General features: G+C 49.9%; 1 protein-coding gene across 1 annotated transcript in view; it reads left to right on the forward strand.

Moving 5' to 3' along the window:
• TRPC7 (transient receptor potential cation channel subfamily C member 7) overlaps positions 1 to 19,917 on the forward strand; it is a 118,471-nt gene extending 98,554 nt beyond the window's left edge. The window contains exons 7-11 of the mRNA XM_081827024.1: positions 3,709 to 3,904; positions 9,488 to 9,709; positions 10,377 to 10,457; positions 17,088 to 17,163; positions 19,363 to 19,917. Coding sequence (XP_081683150.1) covers positions 3,709 to 3,904; positions 9,488 to 9,709; positions 10,377 to 10,457; positions 17,088 to 17,163; positions 19,363 to 19,532 — 745 coding nt within the window. The 3' untranslated portion in view covers positions 19,533 to 19,917. The remainder of the gene's footprint in view (positions 1 to 3,708; positions 3,905 to 9,487; positions 9,710 to 10,376; positions 10,458 to 17,087; positions 17,164 to 19,362) is intronic.
• Positions 19,918 to 22,686: the final 2,769 nt, after the last annotated feature.

Below are 22,686 nucleotides of genomic sequence, written 5' to 3' on the forward strand. Positions count from 1 at the left end.
TCAGCTAAGCCAGTTCCAAGACACTTTCTTCCTGAAAGACAGCCCCCAACCTCCACAGTGACTGGCCTTCTGTCCCATGCCCCGGGTCCCATAGCTCCTGAAAAGTGTGGGTGATGATTAATACATGATTCAGGGAGCATCGTGACCTCACAAAACATTGAGGCCTGCTCCAGTGCCCAAGCTCTCGGCTTCAGTAATGTACCATTTGGCTCCTTTCCAAGGCCAGTCTTCTCTCTAAGAATATATTATGGTAGGTTTCCAAGGTCAAAGTAACACAGCCTTTTCCCACTCAGGGCAGTGAGGACAAGTTTCCTTTATTTCCTGCCACATATTAAACCAGAAGATGCCATAGCATGGCACTTCAAGTTAATTATGGAGCCCTAGTCACCATAAAAAGCATCAAGTTTTCATAGAACTTTCTTTTCCCCCTTTTTCTTCCTGCTAGGATGTCTGTCATCTTTCATATTGATTTCTAAGATCTCTTTATATAAGAAAGACACTCAGTGTTTGTCATGTGTACTGCAGATACAAATCCTTTTCTTAATCTCTTGCCTTACATTGTTAGTTATTATGTCTTTGTTGTACACGAGTAAAGTTTTATGTGCTCAAATCCCTCCATCTTTCCCTTTCTAGCTTCTGAAACCTCTCCCAGCCCAATATTATATAAATAGCAATATTTTATTCTAACTTTTTATTGTGTCATTTTTAAACACTGAACTCTTCAATTCCACTCAGAATTGAGTTATATAGGTGGAGCTATGGATAAAATATGATACTGCCTACCATTTAGCCCAGCTAACTGTACATAACTCAGCCCATGAGGTCCCTTCTGAGAAACAATGACAACAAAATTAGTCTATTCGGTTAGTCCAGATCGTGTCAAGAGGGGTAAATATAAATGAAAGACCCAACCAATGGTGGATCTAGCCATTGTGGATTATTTAAGCCGATGGACCCGGCTTTACTTTAAAGGAGGTCTTTGCTGCGACAACCCATTTTGCCCCATAATAAGAGGACACAGGGCTGTAGATAGTCCAGAAAGAGCTTACAAAAGATTATTAAAAAATGCATACTTTGACTAAGACCCCTTCCTGCCCAGTCAGGTTCATGTGTTACTGCCCTGGAGGGGGTCACTTTCACTCTGGAAATCCAAGTGAGTCTGGGCCTCTTGGTAATTAGATACTCCTATAGGTCAGAGCCAAATTTGGGTCCAGAGGCTAATCCTTGACCTATAGAATAGAAATGAAACAGGTGTAAAGACAGTCTAGAAGCCAGATAACAAACCTAAAGGATCAGCATTCCACGAGGGGCTGAGGGGGAGGGGATCTGATGGAGGAGGAGCTAAGCCATGAATTTAGGGATCTGTAAATACTTTTTTTTAAGATTTTATTTATTTATATGAAAGAGAGAGACACAGCAAGAGAGGGAACACAAGCAGGGGGAGTGGGAGAGGGAGAAGCAGGCTTCCCGCAGAGCAGGGAGCCCGATGCGGGGCTCGATCCCAGGACCCTGGGATCATGACCTGAGCCGAAGGCAGACGCTTTATGACTGAGCCACCCAGGCGCCCCTGTAAATATTCTTTTACTACAACACACACTGCTTAGTGGGTTAGCTCTGCCTCCTTTAGATTATTCTATTACACAGAATGCCGAAGTGAAGGCACCAAGGATAAGTCAGAGCTTAGTGGCAAAATTCAGAGCAAGAAGCAAATGAGAAAAAAAATACACTCTGAATGTAGGCCATTTTCCCTAATCAAAATTCAGGAGATTTTCTCTGAATGTTCTCTAATTGCTTGCTTCATTTGTGTCAGCCAAAGTTTTGTGGGGTTTTCTAAGGGAAGCAAGGGAAGATGAATTTCTGTAAGGCATCGCTCAGTTGCATATATTATCCATTTTGTAGGGTGTTCATGGTAAGTGCATCATCCGGGACCAGTGCCTGCCTGCCCAGTCCCTTGCTCGGATCATGTGTCCTCCGGTTTTCCGCTGACCCAGCTAGGAACAACTGTCAGATCACATCCTGCTGTCTCCTTCTAGTTTGGGATTGGGGGCTCATGCAGTGGTTCTGGAGTCTCTCTGCCACTGTTCCCTTCCACTAGGGTGATAACCAAAAGATTACTTCTTAATGGAAGGCAATACCTGCAGAGAATCATGGCCACTGATTAAATGCATCTTTTTCACACAAAAGGGACCCCACCCAAGAAAGCAGTGTGTCCCCCTCTTTCTCAGAATAGCCTCAGGACCTGGGGCTCTAAAGTAATGCTGGATACCCAGTCGTTACTTTCAAACCCCCAAATAAATTCCTTCTTATTAAAACTAAAATGAATTAAATATTCCAAACTCACAGTTTTCAGAGAAACTGGAAACAAATAATGACAACAAAAACCCACTTCAATTTTCAGTTTTCAGACTCTGGGATGCATAGGGAATGAGTCAAACTGCTGGCCAGACACACACATACACATACACCCACACACACTCGCACACAGGAGAGTCGAAAATCCATGCAAGTCAGAGTTGGATTTTTTAGCCAAAGTGACAAGTACTAGTATTTTTGTACATCATGTCAAATAAATACCAATCCTTAAGAAACGCTGGTATTTTTTTGAGATCTAGCTAATCCTGGCCACTTGTGGGTGAGTGCTGAAAATCTGAAATGTTAAAGAGAAAAAAGAAAGTGTTTTCTCATAATGTACCCCAAATCTGGATGCATACCAAAAGCACTGCATATAACTATTCAGACATCATCGGATGCACAGGGGTGTTCTAAACCACCCAACCAAAACCCAGCTTTCTGATTGGATTCTCTGCTGTAAACCTGACGCGGGGTCCTACCCACAAAGTACAGATGGTGAAACATGCTTGGATCTTCATGTTAAAGCTAGGGTATCCTGGTAACTTCACAGTCTCTAAAGAGTCAAAAAAGCAGTGTCCTAAAAGCCAGGTTTTCCCCACAATGCCCTCCAAGCAGCACAGTATCTACCTTTAGGGAACTGCAGGGCGAGGTGTGGACAGCTGCCTGCTGAATGTGAACAATATGGACACACCAAACTCACACTTCTCATAATTCAACTCTGGTTGAGAGGACATGAGATGTGTGACTGGCCTCACTACCAAGACCCAGGAGGTGGGGAAGCATTGTAGTTAGAAGCACATGCTTTGGGAGACCTCAGACATGCCTGGGTTTGCACCCCACTTTCCAGCCAGATGCCGCTAAAAAGGATAAAGCTCTGAGTGTCCATGTCTCCATCTGTAAACGGAGGTAATAAGTGAGCCCAACGGATGGTCATGAGGCTTAAGGAGCTGCCCCGTGACCAGTGAGGCTGTCTCCATCCGTGGACACCATTCTCCCCTCCCCCAACCCCGCACGTGGGGCAGGATGGTCTGCGACCCTCAAGAGACTATTTTAGGAAGAGTGTGGTTGATAATGTACAAGGACAAACATTTGTCCTGTTGTTCAATTTTAAATGTTTAATAAATTATAAGATAAAAGGGATACCACATCCAGGAGTCCTGATAAATGGACCGAAGGGAAAAGAAAGAGGATGATTTTTGGAAGTCTTCTTAGAAATCGGAACATGCCATTATTTCAGAAGACAGGCATCACCGCCAGCCCAGCCCCACGTCACCACCAAAGTCTGGGCAATGGGAACTTTCATGTGAAAAGTGTCAGCAGAAGCAAACTGCCTGAAGGAACTGTCTTTCCTTATAGGGTTGAAGAAAGTTTTAAAACCTTGTTTTGGTCCATCTTTGGCTTGTCTGAAGTGATCTCGGTGGTGCTGAAATACGATCACAAGTTCATCGAGAACATCGGCTACGTGCTCTACGGTGTTTATAACGTCACCATGGTGGTAGTGCTTCTCAATATGCTGATAGCCATGATCAACAACTCCTATCAGGAAATTGAGGTAAGACCAGTTAACTGAAATTGTTCTCTCTCCCTTGGTTTAATTTACATGGCTGCTCGAAGCAATGAGGGTAATGACATTAGCAGCTCATGTGTCATTACCTGTGAAGCCAGGGGGTGCCTGGGTGGCTCAGTGGGTTAAGCATCTGACTCTTAGCTCAGGTCATGATCTCGGGGTGGTGAGATGGAGCCCTTCGTCGGGCTCTGCACTGGGCATGGAGCCTGCTTGGGATTCTCTCTCTCCCTCTCCCTCTGCCCCTCCTCTCTCTCTCTTTCAAAAAAAAAAAAGTGAAGTCAGAACAGCGAACAACCGGCATGCTTACCACACTGCCCCCAGGAGCCGTTTCGGCCAACCGGACGCATGGCAGAGTGGGCACCACGTGCAAAGCGGCCCAAGCAGGGCCGAGAGAATCAGGATGGTGAATCTTTCCTCTTTCACGTGTCCCCTCGAGACAGCATGCAGGTGGCCCATGGCCGATCGGAATGACTGCATCTTTCAGCCAACATTCCCTTTGCTTCTCACGTGTTATTAAATACCTACTGTATGGAATCCCCATGCCTGGCACTGGTGACACAGAGTGGCTGAGACAGTCCCTGCCCTGTACGCACTCAGTTCCCTGAGTAAAACAGGTACATCAATGAACTCACTCCCCTGCCCTGAGCCCCGCACACCCAGAGAAGTCCTACCAGGTACAAAGCAGAGAAGCTTCTAGAGGTGAGGCCTGAAGGCCATTCGAAGAGTAATACAATTTTGCCAAATAGCTGAGGGAGTCCGGAGAATGTCCCAGGAGGCAGTTTTATCAAAATCTGAAAAGCACAAGCCATAAGCTATTGATCGCAGCCTTGCTTGGAAGAGCAAGAAATGAAGAACAAACTAAATGAGCATTGATAGGAATCTAGTGAAATAGATTATGATGCGTTTAGTTAAAGAGACCAAGATGCATCTGAACAGCAGAATATTGCTCGACTTTAGAAGGGAGAACAAAGACGTTCTCCATACCCTGGGTGACAGACCTGCAAGTTATAGTGCTAAGTGAAGAAAATCAAGTTGAAGAACGGTGTTTATAGTGTGCTCTCCCTTGTGTAACAAAGGAAGAAAAGGGCATACGCACTCACTTTTAATTGGATAAGCCTTTGAAAAGGAAGAAATCTCTGAAAGGGTCCACAAGGAACACACAGCAGGGCTACTTGTGGAGAGGCAGTGGGGGGCGTGGGGGCGGAATGCCTTTCTCTTTATGCCTTCTCATGCTTTATAAGTCTTATTATTGTTTTACTTATTATAAGGTAAAATAAATAAGTCAAGGATTAATAAAATGCACTAACGTATTTTGAATTGACTCAATAATGGCAATTCTAGGAATAGACCCAGGCAGAAGTATGATTTTACATAGGTGTTCACTAAAGGAAAAACATGCAAATAGCCCATCAACATCAGAGGGTTTCAATAAACTCTGACGGAGACTTTAGAACACTGCATACACAAACAGAAAAATGCTTGTGCTGATATCGCAAAATTTCTATGATACCGTTAAGTGGGAAAAAATGCAAGTTGTGGAAAAACACAGATAGGAAAATCTTTACATAACAACACGAATGTGCATATACAGAAAGAAAAAGCAGAGAAAGGTAGAGAAAAGGTACCGCACCGTTGACCGTTGACTGGTTGACCCGGGGCATCCTCTGGGGAAGGGAGTCAAAGGAGAGAGCTTTGGAAGGGGACTGTCACACCTTTGTATACTCGGATCTTTTATAAGAAACGAGCACTCGTGTATTTCTCACGGGGAAGAAATTAAAGACCTCCAGGTATTAGTTTGCTGCGCTGTGGTAACAAAACACCACGACTGGCTGGCTGAAACACAGAAAGGATTTCCCCGCAGTTCTGGAGGCTGGACGTCCCAGACCAGGGTTCTGGCAGAGCTCGCTTCTCCGGACACATCTCTCCTCGGCTGGCGGACCACTGCCTTCTCGTGGTGTCCTCGCACAACCTTTGCTCCCTGCAAGCCGGTCCCTGCTGTGTGTCCTCTTCTGCTCTGTATGAGTTCACCCTTGATGTCAGCTCAGGGCCCACCCTAGCAACGTCATTTGACTGTACTTACCTCTTTGAAGGCCCTATTTCCAAATACAGTCACATTCTAAGGCACTGGGGGTTAGGGCTTCAACTTATGAATTTTAGGGGACACATTTGGTATAACACGCACCTTCCCCAAAATAGAGTATTCGAAACAGTAGGAACAACATGTGCCAAGGCAGGAGGGGTGAAATAATGCGGTATTCTTGGCCTGCAAGAGGGTAGACTGCACCAGGGAAAGAAGTAGGGGTGAGCCAGCATGCACCTTAGCCTGCCCCCGCTCTCCCCCTGCCCCCACAGGAAAATGCAGCACTCTGTCCAGGGATGAGCGTATGTTTTAATGGTGTACATATTTGCTCAGTTATGTGGATGAGCTTTTGCTAACCAGCCCTCCCTGCCCTTCTGGGCCTCAGTTTCCCCAAATGTAAGAGAAACCAGATGGTGCCTGGATAACATGCAGGTCTCTGTACCACTCACCGAGGGTGCTGGGCCCCATCCTAGCAAGCGCTTCGTGCTTTGGTCCAAATGAATGTGGCACGGAAACCATGGGATTAGTGTGGAGAGATGCCCAATAGTTTGGGGCAGGACTGGGCACAGCCAGGACGTCACGTGGGCCTGTGATGTTGAGTTACCCCAGCACAGCATTGTGCCCGAGGTGGAGAGAGCCCACTGCAGCCCACACCTCCCCTCAGGGCTCTGAGCTTCTCCTCAGGGGAGAGCACGTGTCCCCTCCCACCTCCCCAGTGATGCATGAGCAAGGGCCCTGAGAAGCCGAACGAGGCCGCTAGACAGTGCCTGGTACCCCCGGTCACACTGAACTTCGATGAAGTACACATCTGTGAAATCTTCCACGAGAACACTTATTTATTCAGCCAACAGATCTTGAGCACCTACCCTCCAAATCCACGGACCCGCCTGCCTCTACACCTGCCATGCCCCCGCCTGCCCTCCTGTGGGGGCGGGGGTGGGGGGAGCTTCTCCATCTGAGATGCTCTGCCCATGTGCCCTGGCTCCCTGCCCTCTCGCCTCCTCAGGAGCTGCCACCGCACGTCATCCCTGCTCCACCCCTATCTTCACCCTTCCTGTCAGCATATAAATGAGACTCTGGGTCTTTAAAAAAAAAAAAAGCAACTAAAAAAATCCTCCCTCGATCCCACTTTCCAACTCTTTCTTTCCTGCTCTTTCCTGCCAACTTTCTCAGAAAAGCTGTTTATACTTCTCACTGCCTCCTCTACTCATTAACTCCCACTCCTCTCCACTCTCACCCCACCCACACTTGACCTGGTAGAGAACTAGTCACCCTGTGGAGCTTAGCTCCCACACCAACCATCAGGCAGCCTCCTCAGCCCCGCGGGCCAGGTCAGGAGCTCTACACCCAGGGGACCTGTAGCCCTTAGCACAACTCCAGGTGAAAGCCTGGGTGATGAGCAGTTCACCATATTCATGTCATGGGCCAGACTGTGTGCTCCACAAGGGCACGGACGGTCAACCCCAGTGCCTACCTAGCCCAGGCCAGCCACATAGTAGGTACTCGATACATGTTTGCTGAATGACTGCAGGTTGAACTCTAGGCACTGTGTTAAGTTATGGAGATGAAAATAATACTTACTGAGGGCCTACTAATGTCTGACGTTAAATGAACTCATTTCATTCTCATAATATGACCTATGAGGTAGGCCTTCTTGTCGCCATTTTACAGATGAAGAAACTGAGGCCCAGAGCAGCTAAGCCACCTGCCGTGGCTACACGGCTAGGGAGGAAGAGAGGCAGGCTCCAGAGCCCATCCTGTCACGATTACACCACCCTTCCTCTCAGGTCACAGTGTCCCTGTCACACGTCCCTGTTGAGCAGCAGAGGATGGGTGCAAGTCCTGCCCTCACAAGGCTTCCAGGCTAAATGACTCCAATATGATAGCCCACAGACCAGGCCAGGTGCTGATGGGGCCTCAGCAAAAGCAAACAAAATGGCCAAGCCTGCGGGCAATAGCCTTGTATCACACAGTACCTCCCAGCAGCCTCAGCTCGGCCCCTGCTAGATTCACGGTCCCTGGGAATGTAGCTAGTGTCTGTGAGGACTGGAACCCACCCCCTGATGGAGCACATACCTCAGTGCCAATCTCAGGGCTACATGAAGGAGGCAGCATCTTCTCCATTTCCCGATTGGCAGGCCCCAAGCCCTTGCTGAAGTCATGCAGCTAGGAAGGGGTTGCGAGCCCGGGTCTGTCTGACTCCAACTGCCATGCCTCTTTGCTGCTCTCAAACCGCCCCACTAGGACAGAAGCCTAAAGAGCCTGCCAATTAAAAAAAAAAAAAAAAACACACCTGCTACCTGTTAGGGGGCCTACTCAGCAGTCTGGCACTGATACCACGTCAGACGTAAGAGATGTGGGGTTTAAATCTAGCACCACTACGAGGGAAGAGAGCATGGCTGGACTAGCTCATGCTAACTACAGTCAGGTCTGTTTCTCTTAAATGACACGTGCACGGTCTCTTTACATCCTCTGTGGCAACACTCTGACCAATCAGAAATATGCTTTCTAATTAGAAATACGCAGTGATACAATACAATCTGGGAGCTGCTCACCACATGCATCTGTTAAGTACGTGAAATGTGACAGGTCCAAATTGAAATGTGCTGTAAGTATAAAAAATACACACCGATTTCAAAGACTCAATAGGAAAAAAAATGTGACTTATCTCGTTAAGAATTTTTATAATGACACGCTGAAATGATAACATTTTGGATCTCCTGGATTAAATAAAAGATATCACTGGGATTAATTTCACCTGTTCTGTGGGGCACCCTGGCTGGCTCAGTCAGGAGGGTGAGAGACTCTTGAGCTCAGGGTTGTGAGTTTGAGCCTCACGTTGGGTGGAGACATTACTTAAAATAAATAAATAAACAACACTTTAAAATAATGTAATCTTTGATGAATCACTACATTCTAGACCTGAAACCAATTTTACCCTATATGTTAGCTAACTAGAATTTAAATAAAAATTTGAAAAGAAAAGAAAAATGAGCCTGTTCCATTTTCCTTTTTATCCTGTGGCTACTAGGAAATTTAAATTTACTTCTGTGGTTCACGTTTGTGGCTCACGTGATATTTCTACTGGGAAGCAATGCTCTGGAACATGAATACCCCGATGCCGTGGTGGTTTGTGAATCCCCAGAGCCCTCGGGGGCTGACAGGATTAAGTGGCAGTGAGAAAAGTTCTCTGGTTTGTGGCAAGTGGAGAAATGTTTGTGAAAATACCCAGCGGAGAGTCAGGGAGGAAGAACAGGCTGAGGTTTTCAACAACGAATCCTGAGGAGTTAGGTAGAGATCTTAGGGATGACTAATTTCATGCAGTTTTAGCACAAGCGAACTCCCCATGCTGGGCCTTCGTAAAGAGGGAGAACATCCAGAGACCCTCAGTCAGTCCTGTTTAGAAGTCTGCCGTCAGAAGATGTAGCCTGCATCCCGCGCTGTTCAATTGTGGCCTTTGATGGTGCGCTGTTTCCCTTGCCCCACAGGAGGATGCAGATGTGGAGTGGAAATTTGCCCGAGCCAAGCTCTGGCTGTCTTACTTTGATGAAGGAAGAACTCTTCCTGCTCCTTTCAATCTAGTGCCAAGTCCTAAATCATTTTATTATCTCATAATGAGAATCAAGATGTGCCTCATAAAACTCTGTAAATCCAAGGCCAAAAGCTGTGAAAATGACCTTGAAATGGGCATGCTGAATTCCAAATTCAGGGTAGGTGGCATGGGGTTTATGGGGCAAGAGAAGGCGGGGGATGGGGATGGGGAGGGGGACCGGGTGTGCTCGATTCAGACGGTGCCGCTGATACGAGGGAAGTCAGTGAGGGGCCCCCGCTTTTCAGAATCTGCGGGCACATCGGCAAAGCTGCAGCCCCAGCAGAGGCTGCCTGTGGTAGGTGCCCTTCTCCCCACAGTTCCTTGCAGAGGTGGCCTGCAGGCTGTGGGCTGAGCCATGCCCCCACCGAGGCAACCGCTTAGTGGCCCCCAAAGAGGAATGGCTCTTCCCAGAAGCTTTCTGGAGAATGATCTCCGGGAAGAAAGTTTCCCTGCCCATTACCTCCTCCTCCTGAAGATTCTCAAGGTTTAGTAGCATATGAAAATCTCTCAGGAGTCCTGGAAGAAAGACACCCCCTACTAACTTTAACTCAGTGCTTCCCAAAGTTGACCAAACTATATTCTATAACCTGTAGTCATCCTACAGAACTAAGGTCCCAAGAACAGTGTTCTAAGAAGCCTAGCAGCAGTGGGTATATATCAGCTTCATGGGGGTCCTCTTTTTAGGGACAGTCCCATATATGGGTGCTGTTCATAGATGGCTGTCATATGTTATATGAATGTGTGTGTGTGTGTAGTATTTATTACGGTTTTTTTCCCCCCCCCAGAAGACTCGCTACCAGGCTGGCATGAGGAATTCTGAAAACCTGACAGCAAATAACAGTTTCAGCAAGCCCACCCGATACCAGGTAACCACACCTTTCCCAGGTATGGGCAGAAGTGGACACTATCCAGACATGGATTTAGTAACAGGGCTGCGTCAGCCCCCCAGCACACAGCTTCATTTCTTCCTTCATTCAACAAATACGCACTGAGTGACAACAATGTAGCAGGCACTGCACTACTCACTGGGGATGGAGACGGGTCCCTGTCATAGGGGTACCTCCAGGCCAGTGAGGGACGGAGACAAAGTACAAGTAACACACAAGTAAGTACATAACCTCAAATTGATAAAAGGAGAAAGAAGAAAACAACAGGGTGCAAAAATGGGGAGTAAGAGAGAGCCCCTGCTTAGGTGTGGTTATCAGGGGAGGCATCTTTAAGGACAGGACAGCTAGTTAAGACCTCAAAGAAGGAGGCAGCCCTGTGGGGCCTCCCAGGCTTGGGAAAGGCATCCACAAAAGCCAGAGGGGAGAACCTGGGCAGGTCCAAAGCAGCTGGAGCTCAGCGGGCACGGGACAGTCATCCAGGTGCAAGGGAGTGAGATTTGGACTGGGGTGTGAGTAGGGGGATGGAGAAAAGCAGACAGATTCAGTATACATTCTGGACACACAGGCAATGGGACACGATGCTTCTCTGCAGGGACAGGGTACCCAGCACGACTCGGTGGACATGGGTGTCCCCGCGGAGCACCTGACCTAAGACCGCCAGCTTGCCAAAGTCTGTTCTTGTACATAAACCTTAGAAGACTTTTTATGCTTACAGCCCTTTGTGCTGCTTTTGGAAATTAATGCCCCTGCTCTGTATCTATCTGAATCAGCCCATGAGCCAGTGATAAAGGGCAACTATGGGTTATTGATTATAAAAGCACAGGCCATTCATTTCCTGCCTTCCCCTTCTCAATGATCAGCAGTTCTATCCATGCTGATCAATTCCTTTTTTTTTTTTTAAAGATTTTATTTATTTGAGAGACAGACAGTGAGTGAGAGCACGAGCAGAGAGGAGAGGGAGAGGGAGAAGCAGGCTTCCCGAGGAGCGGGGAGCCCCATGTGGGGCTGGATCCCAGGACCCCGGGATCATGACCTGAGCCGAAGGCAGACCCTTAACGACTGAGCCACCCAGGCGCCCCTATGATGATCAGTTCTTATCAGAGGTAAACTTGAAGCCACCCTGAGCATGCGGGGGGTGGAGGTACGGTGCCCCTGGGGCCACCATCCCAGAGGGAGCAACGAGACTTAGCATCTTCCAGACGCAGGTCTCTAAATGTATCTCCACCCATATTTCAGAAGCCAGCTATGCAGGTAGGAGGATTTAAGTGCGCAATTAAGAAACATTTCATCCCTCAAAGTACTTAGAGTTTGATGAGATGACACAGGCTAAAAACTGGAAACGGGCAAATCTTGTATTTAATTGTGTGCAGAACTGGGCCCGACCAGTTTGATCTGCTTTGAGTTATGTTACAGCACAAATCCTTCGGTCAGTGGAAGGATTTTTATTTCTCAGCTTGTCAGAGAAAAATATAGATTATCTGTGTCACAAAAGAGATAGAAAGCCCTCAGGGGTTAGGGTCAAATCTCTGATGGGTTTCGAGAAGAATCAGCTGCCGAGATAAAGGAAGACTGATGATGTGGTGAATGTCCTCTACCCAGAATGAATCCTTTAGGAGCAAGACTGTTTTCAAAAGCAGCCTGGAGGTGATTCTGTTTCTGTCTTCCCTCATCACTGGCTGAGTCCCTGTGGCCATCAACATCCCCAAAAGCTTCCTGCTGTGATTACAGAGATTGGGTGGTACTGGGCTTCAGGCTGCTAATGACCTTGAGCAGCCTGCTCACCCTGTATTTTGTGAATCCACCAAGAAAAGCCTCCAGATATTTATTCAAACAGTTGTCACAGAAAAGAAGAAAGGAAAGCCCGGGGCCAGTAAGCATCAGAGGGAAAGGGTTGAGAGGGAGCAAAGAACTGGAGAGACCTCTGCATTTGCCCATGTGCCCTGTGCTTAGCCCTGCAAGGTGAAGTCTGCGCACCTTCCTGAGCCATCCCCTGCTCAGACAGCAGTAAAGCAATAGACGGCAGGAAGGACAGTGGGGTGCAGGCTAGACACTAGCCCAGATGTAATCTCACCCAAGGCCAGTGAGAGAGGCAGTAGCTTTAACCCCATTAAACAGAAGAGAAAACTGAGGCTCAGGGGTGAAGGCCCACAGCTGGTTGAACTATCTATCTGACTCACAAGGGTACCCCTCTTTTACTACATCACACTTCCTAGGCACCCAAGCCTTGCTGAGAACCTGTCCTGCCTGCCTGAGAACTGTCTGAGCCTGTGGAGCATGAGGGGAGGGGGCAAGGTATAGGAGGAGCTTCTGGAATGAAGGACTGGGGCAAGGGTCTGGCAAATCCTCTTCTGTTTTCTTGGGCCCACTGGTGGCCTTCCAAGTTGCACTACTTTCTTCCCAAAGCACCTTCCAAATGTGCAGAGATCAGAAGGAGCCTGGCACACTTCCTCTTTCTTAGGCTCCTGGCTGCACCCAGAGCCGTCACCTCCCCGAGGACATGTGGCAGAACCACAGGCCCTCACACTGTCAGGGCTCTGAGAAATTCTGTAGCATTCCCAGTAAGACAAAAGCCCCGTCGTTCATGGAGTTTTTAAGCTCGTTGCCTCTGTGTCTCTTCAGTAGATCAAACTTAGTGCTTGAGATGTTTATTTGAAGCTTGTCAATCCTTCGACTTCTGAGGGTTCTCTGGTGTAAGGGAAGGCCATTCCCTCAGACCAGAGGCTCTCTGTGCTTTGCTTTAACTTAGGCTTCCAGGGGTCTGAAGGCTATTTTTCACAAAACCGGTCCTTTACTTTTGTAATGTTGTTTTTTTGTTTTGTTTTGTTTCTCCAATCTGGGCTCATACGAAACCAAACAATGAAACAAAACCAAGAGACTGGTGAGGGGGTCAGAGTACGCCTCCCGTCAGAACCACTCTGTGACCTCTTCCAAAATCCAGGGTGCCTGTCTGCTGGGGCGCGTGCAGACTCATCTGCTCCCACTCTGAGAGCTGCATTTCCTTCTCGAGCAAAGCAAACCAGCCGCATCCCAAATGCACCACAGAGTCCAGGCATGGTCGGTTCTTCACATGAGCCCCAGTGTTTGTGGTGCAATCCTTTCCCCAAACCCAGTGGGGAGTCCTCCTTTTCATGCTCTAGGTGGCCTTTTCTGTAGAGACCAAAGCAAACAGAATAGACAACTCGCCAATGCTGATTCCTTCTATTTCTGGTGTCTGATAAACCCTAGTTTAACCAATGGCATGTCTGGGATCCATTCTGTCCCCTTTCTTCCAAGTGTCCCTCGATTTCTGTTTTCCCGGGTGGCAACACTGTTTCCCTCTAGATTCTTTGTTGACCATCTTCAGCGTCCCATCTGTGTCCTCTTTGTTTACATCTTGAGCTACTCTGGCTGCACAGAGAGATGCCTCTCTTCCATAGAAAGTCTTTCTATGTCCTCCCAGCACCAGCAGCAGCCCTGGGAATGTGGGCAGGGAGAATTGTGAGGCTCCTTCCCTGGATCTCAGTGTCATGACCATTCAGATCCCTTGTGCCTCTCATCCTCATCCCCTTCCAGTGTTAGTTCTTTGGCCTGAGTTATGTCACCAGCTACACTCATCTCCAGCACCTGCTAAGGGCAGGAGGACAAGGTCGGAGGAATCAACACCAATGGGGACACATTCACTTGGGGACAGTTTATTATCTTCTTGAAGTGAAAGAACTCTATGAAAGATAGCAAGGAGACATCTCAAACCCATCACAAAGGACCATTCTTTTACCCCAAACACAGTGAAGGAGGGGAGACTTTTGGTGTCCATCTTTTCTGAAAACAGATATCCCCTCTAGCATCTGTGTGAAAGAGAACTTTGGGTAGTTCTAACCACTTCCACATTTCTGGGGACAAGACTGGCATCTTCTCTGACATACCCCAGGTTGTCTAACACGTACGCACCACAGGGGGAACCCAGCGCCCATCAGGACACAAAGTCTCTAAGCAGATGCTAGGCGGTCACACTGCTCTCCTTTAAGGCATCTGTCACTCCTGGGAGTGAAGTGGGGGTGGGAGGAAGAGTAAAGGGTTCCTGCTTGTCTGCAGTGCTCATGAGATTCTGCTTCCATATTAAGCCTCAGTAATCCTGACACATGATGAGGGGCTTCATTTCAGACGTTTGTTTCTCTCCCCTTGGAGCCACAGATGTGCAAGCCTTAGCTCAGATGAGGCATGCCAGCCCTCAAGAAGGGCCCATGAGCACTCATGAAGATGACATACCGGTGACCCTCTTCCCCAAGGGTAACAGTTTTTTTTTTTACTGAAATATCCCAAGGGGTAACAACTGAACAAAGCCATCCATCCTGCGAAATCTAACTGAGGCTTCCTCCTGCATAGAAAACCTTTTTAAAGGACAAGTAGGTAGCTGCGGTTTCCTGCATCTCATCCCCTAAAGCATCTTGCACATAACCTTTTCCTGAAGGTTGGAAGAAGCCCCAGCTTCGGTTTCCATTTTGATTACATCTCAGATCTGCCACTCCCAGGCTGTGTGACCTTGAAGTCACCTCGCTCTATGAGCGTTGGTGTCCTCATCTATGAATGGAGACAACTTTCCCAAGCTCACCAGGTTTCTGGGAGGATTCAGTGAGGTTATTCTGTCAAGGAGGCTAACGGGACTCCTGGTCTGCCGGAAATACTCAATATGTGTGTTTCTTTGTTTCTTTTTCACCCTTTCTCCCCTCCTCGCAGAGGCCCATCCACACTGAAGGGGGCTTGTGAGTGGGGTCTCACCTATTCAAAACAAATGGAGTTTGGCGGGCACACTGTGTATTAATAATAAACACACAGGGGAATCTTTTAAAATAACGGGTTGAGCTGTGTTGCACTACCAACAGAGGGAGAGACCGTGATCACTGCCACACCTGTAGAAGGTCTCGACTCCGCACCATCGCGGAAAATTGAACTCTCCACTTTCCACCTCCAGCTTATACTTTTACCCCACACATATAAAGGTTCTTAAACTGATGAATCCAGAAACTAAGGAACCCTTGATTCTTGAGGTTTTCCTTAAAACGGCAGCAAACTTTAACTAGATCCCCTTGACTGGCTTCAGCCTGAAAATTTGCAGAATACTTCTGAATTCTATATTCAGGAAGAATTTCAGATACCTGGGTGTCTGGGTTTTGGGGTTTTGCGCTTTTTTCCCTGAGAACTGGCTCGGGACAACGTTGGTTTTGTGTGGGTTTTGCAGTTCAAAGTGAAAAGAGCATTACTGAGTCCCGTGAAAGGCATCTATTCATACAACTTGGGTAACCTGCCTTAGGGACTAGGGAGAATGTCAAGAAGAAATCTAGCAGTCAGTTTAACCACTAACATGGCAAGACCCAGGCCTCTCTGACAGAGGGCAGCACGAAGACAACTTGCTCACTCATGGTTCGGCCGAAATAAGATCACAACTCAAAGCACAGAGCCGAGGAGACCAGCAGCCCGAGGGCTGAGGGGGGCAGCAGCGGCCTAGAGGTGACGCAGGGCTCACCCCAGACAGCCTTTGCCAGGTTCCATTAGAGTCCTGGAGTCACACAGCCTGGAGACACCAGGCTGAGGTCTTCGCCATCAAAGGCACTGAGAGAACCTGCAGCTGATGACAAGAATGTGCTAAATCCTTCTCTTTGCCACCCAGCCATCCACTCCCCTTGGCTTACAAAAAGCTTTTCCTGAGCCCACATAGTTGGAGAGAACTCAGTAACCTGCCTGACCACACACGGCACGGCCAGGGACAGAATTCAGGTCCCTCCCGTCTAGAAAATGCTGCCTCGGTCCCCTGAGTCCCCGGCTGTGAGCAGGTGACAGGAAGGGATGAGCAAGGAGCAGGGAATCCCTCCCTCTCTGCCAGTTGCTCAGCCCTTGCAAGATTCAGAAGTCTCAGCTATCCGAGTATTGCTAAATCCTGTGACTGCCCAGGAATCCACCAACGACCAGCTGGCAAAACCCAAAGTTCACCTCCTGCCGTCTTTCTCACACTTGGCTCTATTCTTGGTGTCTCTGAAGTGTTTACTCCTACCTCCTCATTTGCTTAAAGAACCCATATCTGCGTAATACACGGAAGCTACAGGCCAACCCCTTCCCCTCCAGCACGACCCGCAGGCCGGCGTCAGGCATGCGGGCTCTCAGGGGAGTGGGGTGCTGGCAAAACCTCCCGAGGCCCGGCTCTATCTGTTTCCGCCCCTGGCAGGAATTTTCCAAGGTACAGTGGACTTGTCCAGCCTGGTCCTGACGTGGTGCTAAGCCCCGAGGAGAGGACATGACTGGCTAAGGTCACAAAGAAGGTCAGGGTGGAGTCGGGCATAGGACCTCCCAGTAGCACTAAGTGATGCTCTGTCGCTCTCCCTGGCTTGGCCTCCCACCCTTGAGTGTCCTGCTTTCACGTCCCCGGGGCAGGGTCATCCTAGGCAAGAGGTTAAACAGACACAGGCCCACGTTCCCCCAACAGGCGAGGCACCCTGAGAAGAGAGGCACCGAGCATGGGGGCTCTCCCAGCCGCTGACTGGGCTCTCTGTGGGGGAGAGGGGGGCATACATATACCATGCGGGCTGCTTCTGTCCTCGGCCAGGCTTGTCTGACCCCTTCCTTGTGCTCCCATTTCAGAAAATCATGAAGCGGCTCATAAAAAGATACGTCCTGAAGGCCCAGGTGGATAGAGAAAGTGACGAGGTCAACGAAGGTAAGTGATGGGTTCTTTTCCTGCAGGTCGGCAGTAGGGCAAGGTCTCACCCAGCTAAAATCGAGGTGGTGTGGACAGGACTGCGTTCCTGTCTGGAGGCCCCGGGGGCGCTCGCTTTCCCTGCTGGCTCAGGTGTGGGCAGAAAGAGGTGCCATGTGGCTGTGGGGTGATGGCCTCTGTCCCCTCGCTGGCTGTAGGCTGGGGCTACCACCCCACCCCCCTCCGGCTGCCTACAGCCGCCTCATCCCAGAACCAGGCCCCCAGCCCCGAGCCTTCCTCCAGCGGCCACATTCCTTCCTGTTCTGTCCTCATGTCTCTCTGACCCCCTCATGCCTTCCTCTTCCGCTTGTAAAGACTCACGATTAGACTGGATAACCCAAAATCATCTCCCTATCCAAAGCTGGCTGATGAGCAACCTTAATTCCATTTGTGACCCTCGTTCCCTATTGCCATGTAAAGTGACCATACTCAGATGGGACACCAGGGATTAGGACCTGGTCATCTCTTTGGGGGCAGGGGGCTGGTAATAATCCTGCCTAGTGCAGCGATGGTTGCCTCGATTCCCCATCACGTCCCATGGGTGCAGGACAGCCTGGAATTCCTCATCCCAAGGGCGCACATGCAGAGAGCCGTAAGCAGACGGGACACCTCTTTCAGATCCTGCCACCACCCTGTCTCACTTCCAGGCCCTGAGAACCTGACAGCCCACCGTGTTTCTCGGAGTATTCCCCCAGCTCAGAATTACGTGTTAAAAACGCCCGTCCCGGACCGCACCCAGGCCTAAGGAATCGGCATCTGCGGGGTGGCCTGGCGGGCTGTGCATTTTGGTAAAAGCCCCAGGTCATTCTGATGCACACTGAAGTTTGCAGGCTACATGGTTTTCACTGCTTGGGTGATTTTCCAGTCCATAAGCAGTTACTCTTAAGTGAAAAGCAAATTACCTTACACCAGGTCATTAATCTTCATGAGACACACAGGACAAATATTTGCTACCTCGAAACAGCCTCCTCTATGAATGAAGGCACTCAGTGTCCCCCTCGCTCGGGCCACGGGCCTACTGGAAGAGCCCGGTCCCTTAGTGACCCTCTGTTTCCTTCTGGAGCCTCCAGCAGGCAGCCTGAAGATCCCCAGTGGCCAGACTCACTCCTGGGCTGACGCTGCCCAGGGGCTGAGCAGCAGCTGTTCAGACACCCCTGAGGCTGGGTCTGGAACGCACCACCAGCCACCTCGAGCAGTGCGTCCTTGCGATCGACAGGAACATGACTGATAACCGACGGTGGGGTTGCCAGGTTTCATGCCACTAGAATTATACCATGCAACTGGCGCTCAGGAAAGCACCCCATGAAAAGGAAACAGGGGATGTATGCGTTTGTCAAAACTGGCCAACCTCTACCCTTAAGATCTCTGCATTTTCTGTCCCCAACACATACGGAGAAAAGAGATAGGAATAACGTGCTCCCGGGCACCGGACTCCCATTTGAGGCAAGTCCAGTATCTATAATATCAGAAAAGAATGTTTTTGAGTCCTCTTTGTAGTTCATTAAAAGATTTGCCCAGCCCAGGCCCAGGTGGATTTCGACCGACGTGGTTCACTGTGGAAACCAGGGCAAGTCCCGCCCCCCCCCCCCGCGCCCCCCAGTGGCCCCTTGCTATGGAAGGAGGCGGCAGCTTCGGCGACAGAACACGGTGTGCGTGGTCGGGGCAGACCCTGCTCCTGCCAGGCTACCGCGTGCATGGTGCGGAGCCCGTCCCTTCCCGCTTGGGAGCTTCTCCTCTGCAGGTGACAACCACGGAACACAACAGGGAGCATCATGAGAATGATTGTTGCAGGTAATGACGGTGTTGCTCGGAGTCTTGAAATCTGCCTTTAATGGCTCCGAGGCCAATATTCTAACATGGTTTGAAACAGGTGCGGGGAAGGCACAGCCCTGCTCCTGACTCCCCCATCCATCTGAAACCCTTCACAAAGAGCTTGACCAGGAAGGGGAAGAGGAGGGTTTTAAATGGACAGATGTGTTGTTCAGTGGCAGGAGCTGGGTGGGACTTAGGTCAAAACACTACTCGTGTGCCCTCACCTCTACCGTTCGTGGGCCGGCCCAGCACCCTGACGCTGTGCTGGAAAGATGCGCGCCCCAAACGTATGTGGAACGAGCCCCTTCTGCCGGCTCACGCTCACCAAAAGCTCATCTGTCCTTGCAGGTGAACTGAAGGAAATCAAGCAAGATATCTCCAGCCTGCGCTATGAGCTTCTGGAAGAGAAATCTCAAGCTACCGGGGAGCTGGCAGACCTGATCCAACAGCTCAGTGAGAAATTTGGAAAGAACTTAAACAAAGACCACCTGAGGGTAAACAAGGGCAAAGACATTTAGCAGCCCCCCTCGGCATCTGTGACTTCTACCAGCATTCCCAGGCCAGGATGGATTTCCTAGCCACCAGGCCTGGCAGGGAAGGGTCCTGGGCCCACTCCTCTAGGACACTACGGGGACCCACTGGCTCCATCCTGAGCAGACGTGCGTGCACCGTCATGGCCTGCCTTGACCCGGAACTGTTGTGAATCTAGGCTGTTGGGTAAGAAAGGCCAGCACAGGAGGACGGGAGGAGATGCCCCTCTGACACGTGTGAGACCTTTGGTCCAGTCACAGGGACACACGTGAGGAAGAGGCCTTCTTGGATGCACACACGTGCCCTCCCACTGCACACGGACCGCATCCATCTCTGTCTGTGTCCCAGGAAGACAAACCACCTCATCCCATGCACCCCTCCTCACTCCCTCCCCACCACCCACCCGTATCCAAACAGAACCGGGAGGTGACCTGTGATCTATTCTTAAGTGCCAGACGAGAACACAGATAGCCTAATAGCAAAATAGTTCTATTTGTTTATAAAAAAAAAAATTTAAAAATGCTAAATCAAAAATTGTACTGTAGGTAGCACTGTTTAGAGAACAACAACAAAATCCAAATGATGTATTTTTACCTTTATTATGATTATCTTGTATTTACTATTTTTACCTAAAATGGGAAGAAATAAAATTACCTCATAATAGCCTGGGGAGCCTCTGTCAATGTGCTGCCCTCCTGCTGTCCTGTGGCCTGTCTGGAGGTGGCCTCAGAAGCCCAGGGGCCCGGCACTTCTCTGGAAGGAGAATGGGGCAGGTGTGAGGGGGGGGAGGTACCAACCACGCCACCCACCCACCCACCCCCCCCAACCCCGGCCGCGATCGTGTAGCCAGGACCCCTGCCTTCCAGACCTACGGAGCCCAACCTCACCAAGGTCAGGAAGGAGATCCAGAAAAAGGTGAGGGAAGCAAAACATCTCTTCCCACCCACCTCTCGCCCGCTCTCCCTGTGTGGGAGGGGAAGGGGTGCCCGTGAACCCCTCCCCCCACACACATCTTTCTCAAGGAGCAACCTGCGTGTGAGTGGGGAGAACGGCCACCAGAGGGAGCCCCCGTCCCAAACAACACCTATTCAGAGCAGGTTGGAGAGGATGCCATTGGATTCAGGGAGAGGCCCCGGGCCCCAAGGGGACGCTTACTAGTAACACTAGCCAGACATACTGAGCGAGCACTTGCTGGGTGCGAGGTACGGTGCTGAAATCTCTGCCCGCATCCGTCCACTGAATCCTCAAGGCAACCCTGGGAAGAGAAAGAGGCTCAGGGTCACAAATTCAGATGCCCTGCAGACACACTGGGAGGGCAAAATGTGTGTGTGTGTGTATGTCTTGTACATGTATGTGTATGAGGGGGCTTGTGTTTCACGAGGCACACTGCATCTTCAGAGATCAAACATTTTTTACTTAACACTGCTCTAAGAAAAGAGCAGATGAGATGGGGTAATAAATCGTGAAGTTGGTGCTGGCATGGAGGAAGGGGGGAGAGCCATGACACACAGAGCAGCTGAGCCCTACCAAAGTGGCCCACAGACACAGCCCAGCCAACTGTTGCCATAAAGAATACAGGCCCAGCTTTGCCAAATCTTCCCAATTTTGTGGGGGGTAGCCCATATTTGTTGAGTCCCTGGCAGCCAAGAAATGGGGCTTTGCACCTGGGCTGTCCTGGCACCACCGTCCAGAGCTCCAACAAGAGGGAAACAGAGGTGCCCGATGGGTGCTTGGGGCATACTGTATGCTCACAGTCTGGGGGTTTTTCACCTGGGGTCCTTGTGAGGGGTCGTAGATGAATTTCAAAACACCTGCAAATCCTCAAGTGCCCATCAGATCGTGTGCTTGTCTTTGTGATGGTATGTTGTTCTGGCTTATCCCAAATACTCACCCATGGACCCCTGAAGCCTGCAGAGGATGACAGAATTCATTCCGCAGATATTTACCAAATCCCTTGCCAAGTGCTGAGGATGACACACATCAGCATCCAGGGGGGCTCCTTTTTAAGCCTGGACTCTGAATAAGAAAGCTGATGTGCTTTGTAGGAAAAGCAACTGATTTATCCAGGGGACAAATTACCAGCACTTCTGGAAGATTTCCTTTCGGATCCCTCACTTATCTTCATCAGAATGCTAATAAACACTTGGAAGATGCATTATTCAATTTCCCTATCTGCCTTCAGCCAGAGGCAGGTGGCAACCCCATTTTCAAATCCTGGGGTGCCCTTTTCTTTTCAAACCTAAGCCTCAAATCTTCCCTCTATAGAGATAAAGGAAAACAAGTCCCACTGAGTAATTAAAAACTGAAAAGGAAACCTGGCACCATCCATTAGGTTTTGGATGCCGCGTCTGGGAGGTAAAGGCAGCCCAGGAATGGACTCACGGCTGCCAGAGAGAAGTAAGGCAGAAAGGGACCCCTCTTTCGTGGAAAGCCGTTGCAGAGGCCTTGGAACTGAGGGCTGGCAGAGTTATCAGCTGGAGCTGAGGCAAGAGCTTAGTGATTTTCCAGGCACTGACAGCCTCCCTCCCTCACCCCTTCTCCTTGGCTCCTGTTGAATTAACCGGGTGGGAGAAGACAAAGCAGGAGAGTGAAGAGTGAAGCCTGAGAGGGGCTCACAGACAAAGGAGGAGGAGAAAGAGCCCCGGCCCTCCTGGAAAGCCCCCAGACCCACGGGCTTCTATGCTTTCCCAAGCACCCTATCCGTTCCCTTGGAGCAGGCCGCACAGCTGTCCATCTGTAGGTCTGTAACGTTCCCGTGTGCTTGTAACATCTGTCTTCACTGCTTGCGGGCAGGAAGCTCCACGAGGGGGTCTGGGTCTGTTTTATGGCCACTGTGCCCTGGCACCGGGCCAGAGAATAGCCACTGAGTGAACCACGGCTGGGGCCACAGTTTTCTAGAATTCCTTCAGATGGCACCCCTGGGCTCTGAAAATCTGGTGAATTTGCAGGAAACACACGTTTCCCTCCCGGCCACGGCATGGAAGGAGCCCCCGCTCCGGCACCCTCTGTCCCTACGAAGCTGCTTCAGACGGGGCCGGGAGCATGCAACCACAGTGCAGGCCACCAGGGGACTGGGGCATGGTGGCCCGGGCCCCGGCTCAGGGGGGCCAGCGGTTAAGCAGCCAGTTCTCCAGCGACTTG

This window comes from Leptonychotes weddellii, chromosome 7, assembly GCF_054177405.1.
Source record: "Leptonychotes weddellii isolate Sample4059 chromosome 7, ASM5417740v2, whole genome shotgun sequence".
NCBI classification, from domain to species: Eukaryota; Metazoa; Chordata; class Mammalia; order Carnivora; family Phocidae; genus Leptonychotes; species Leptonychotes weddellii.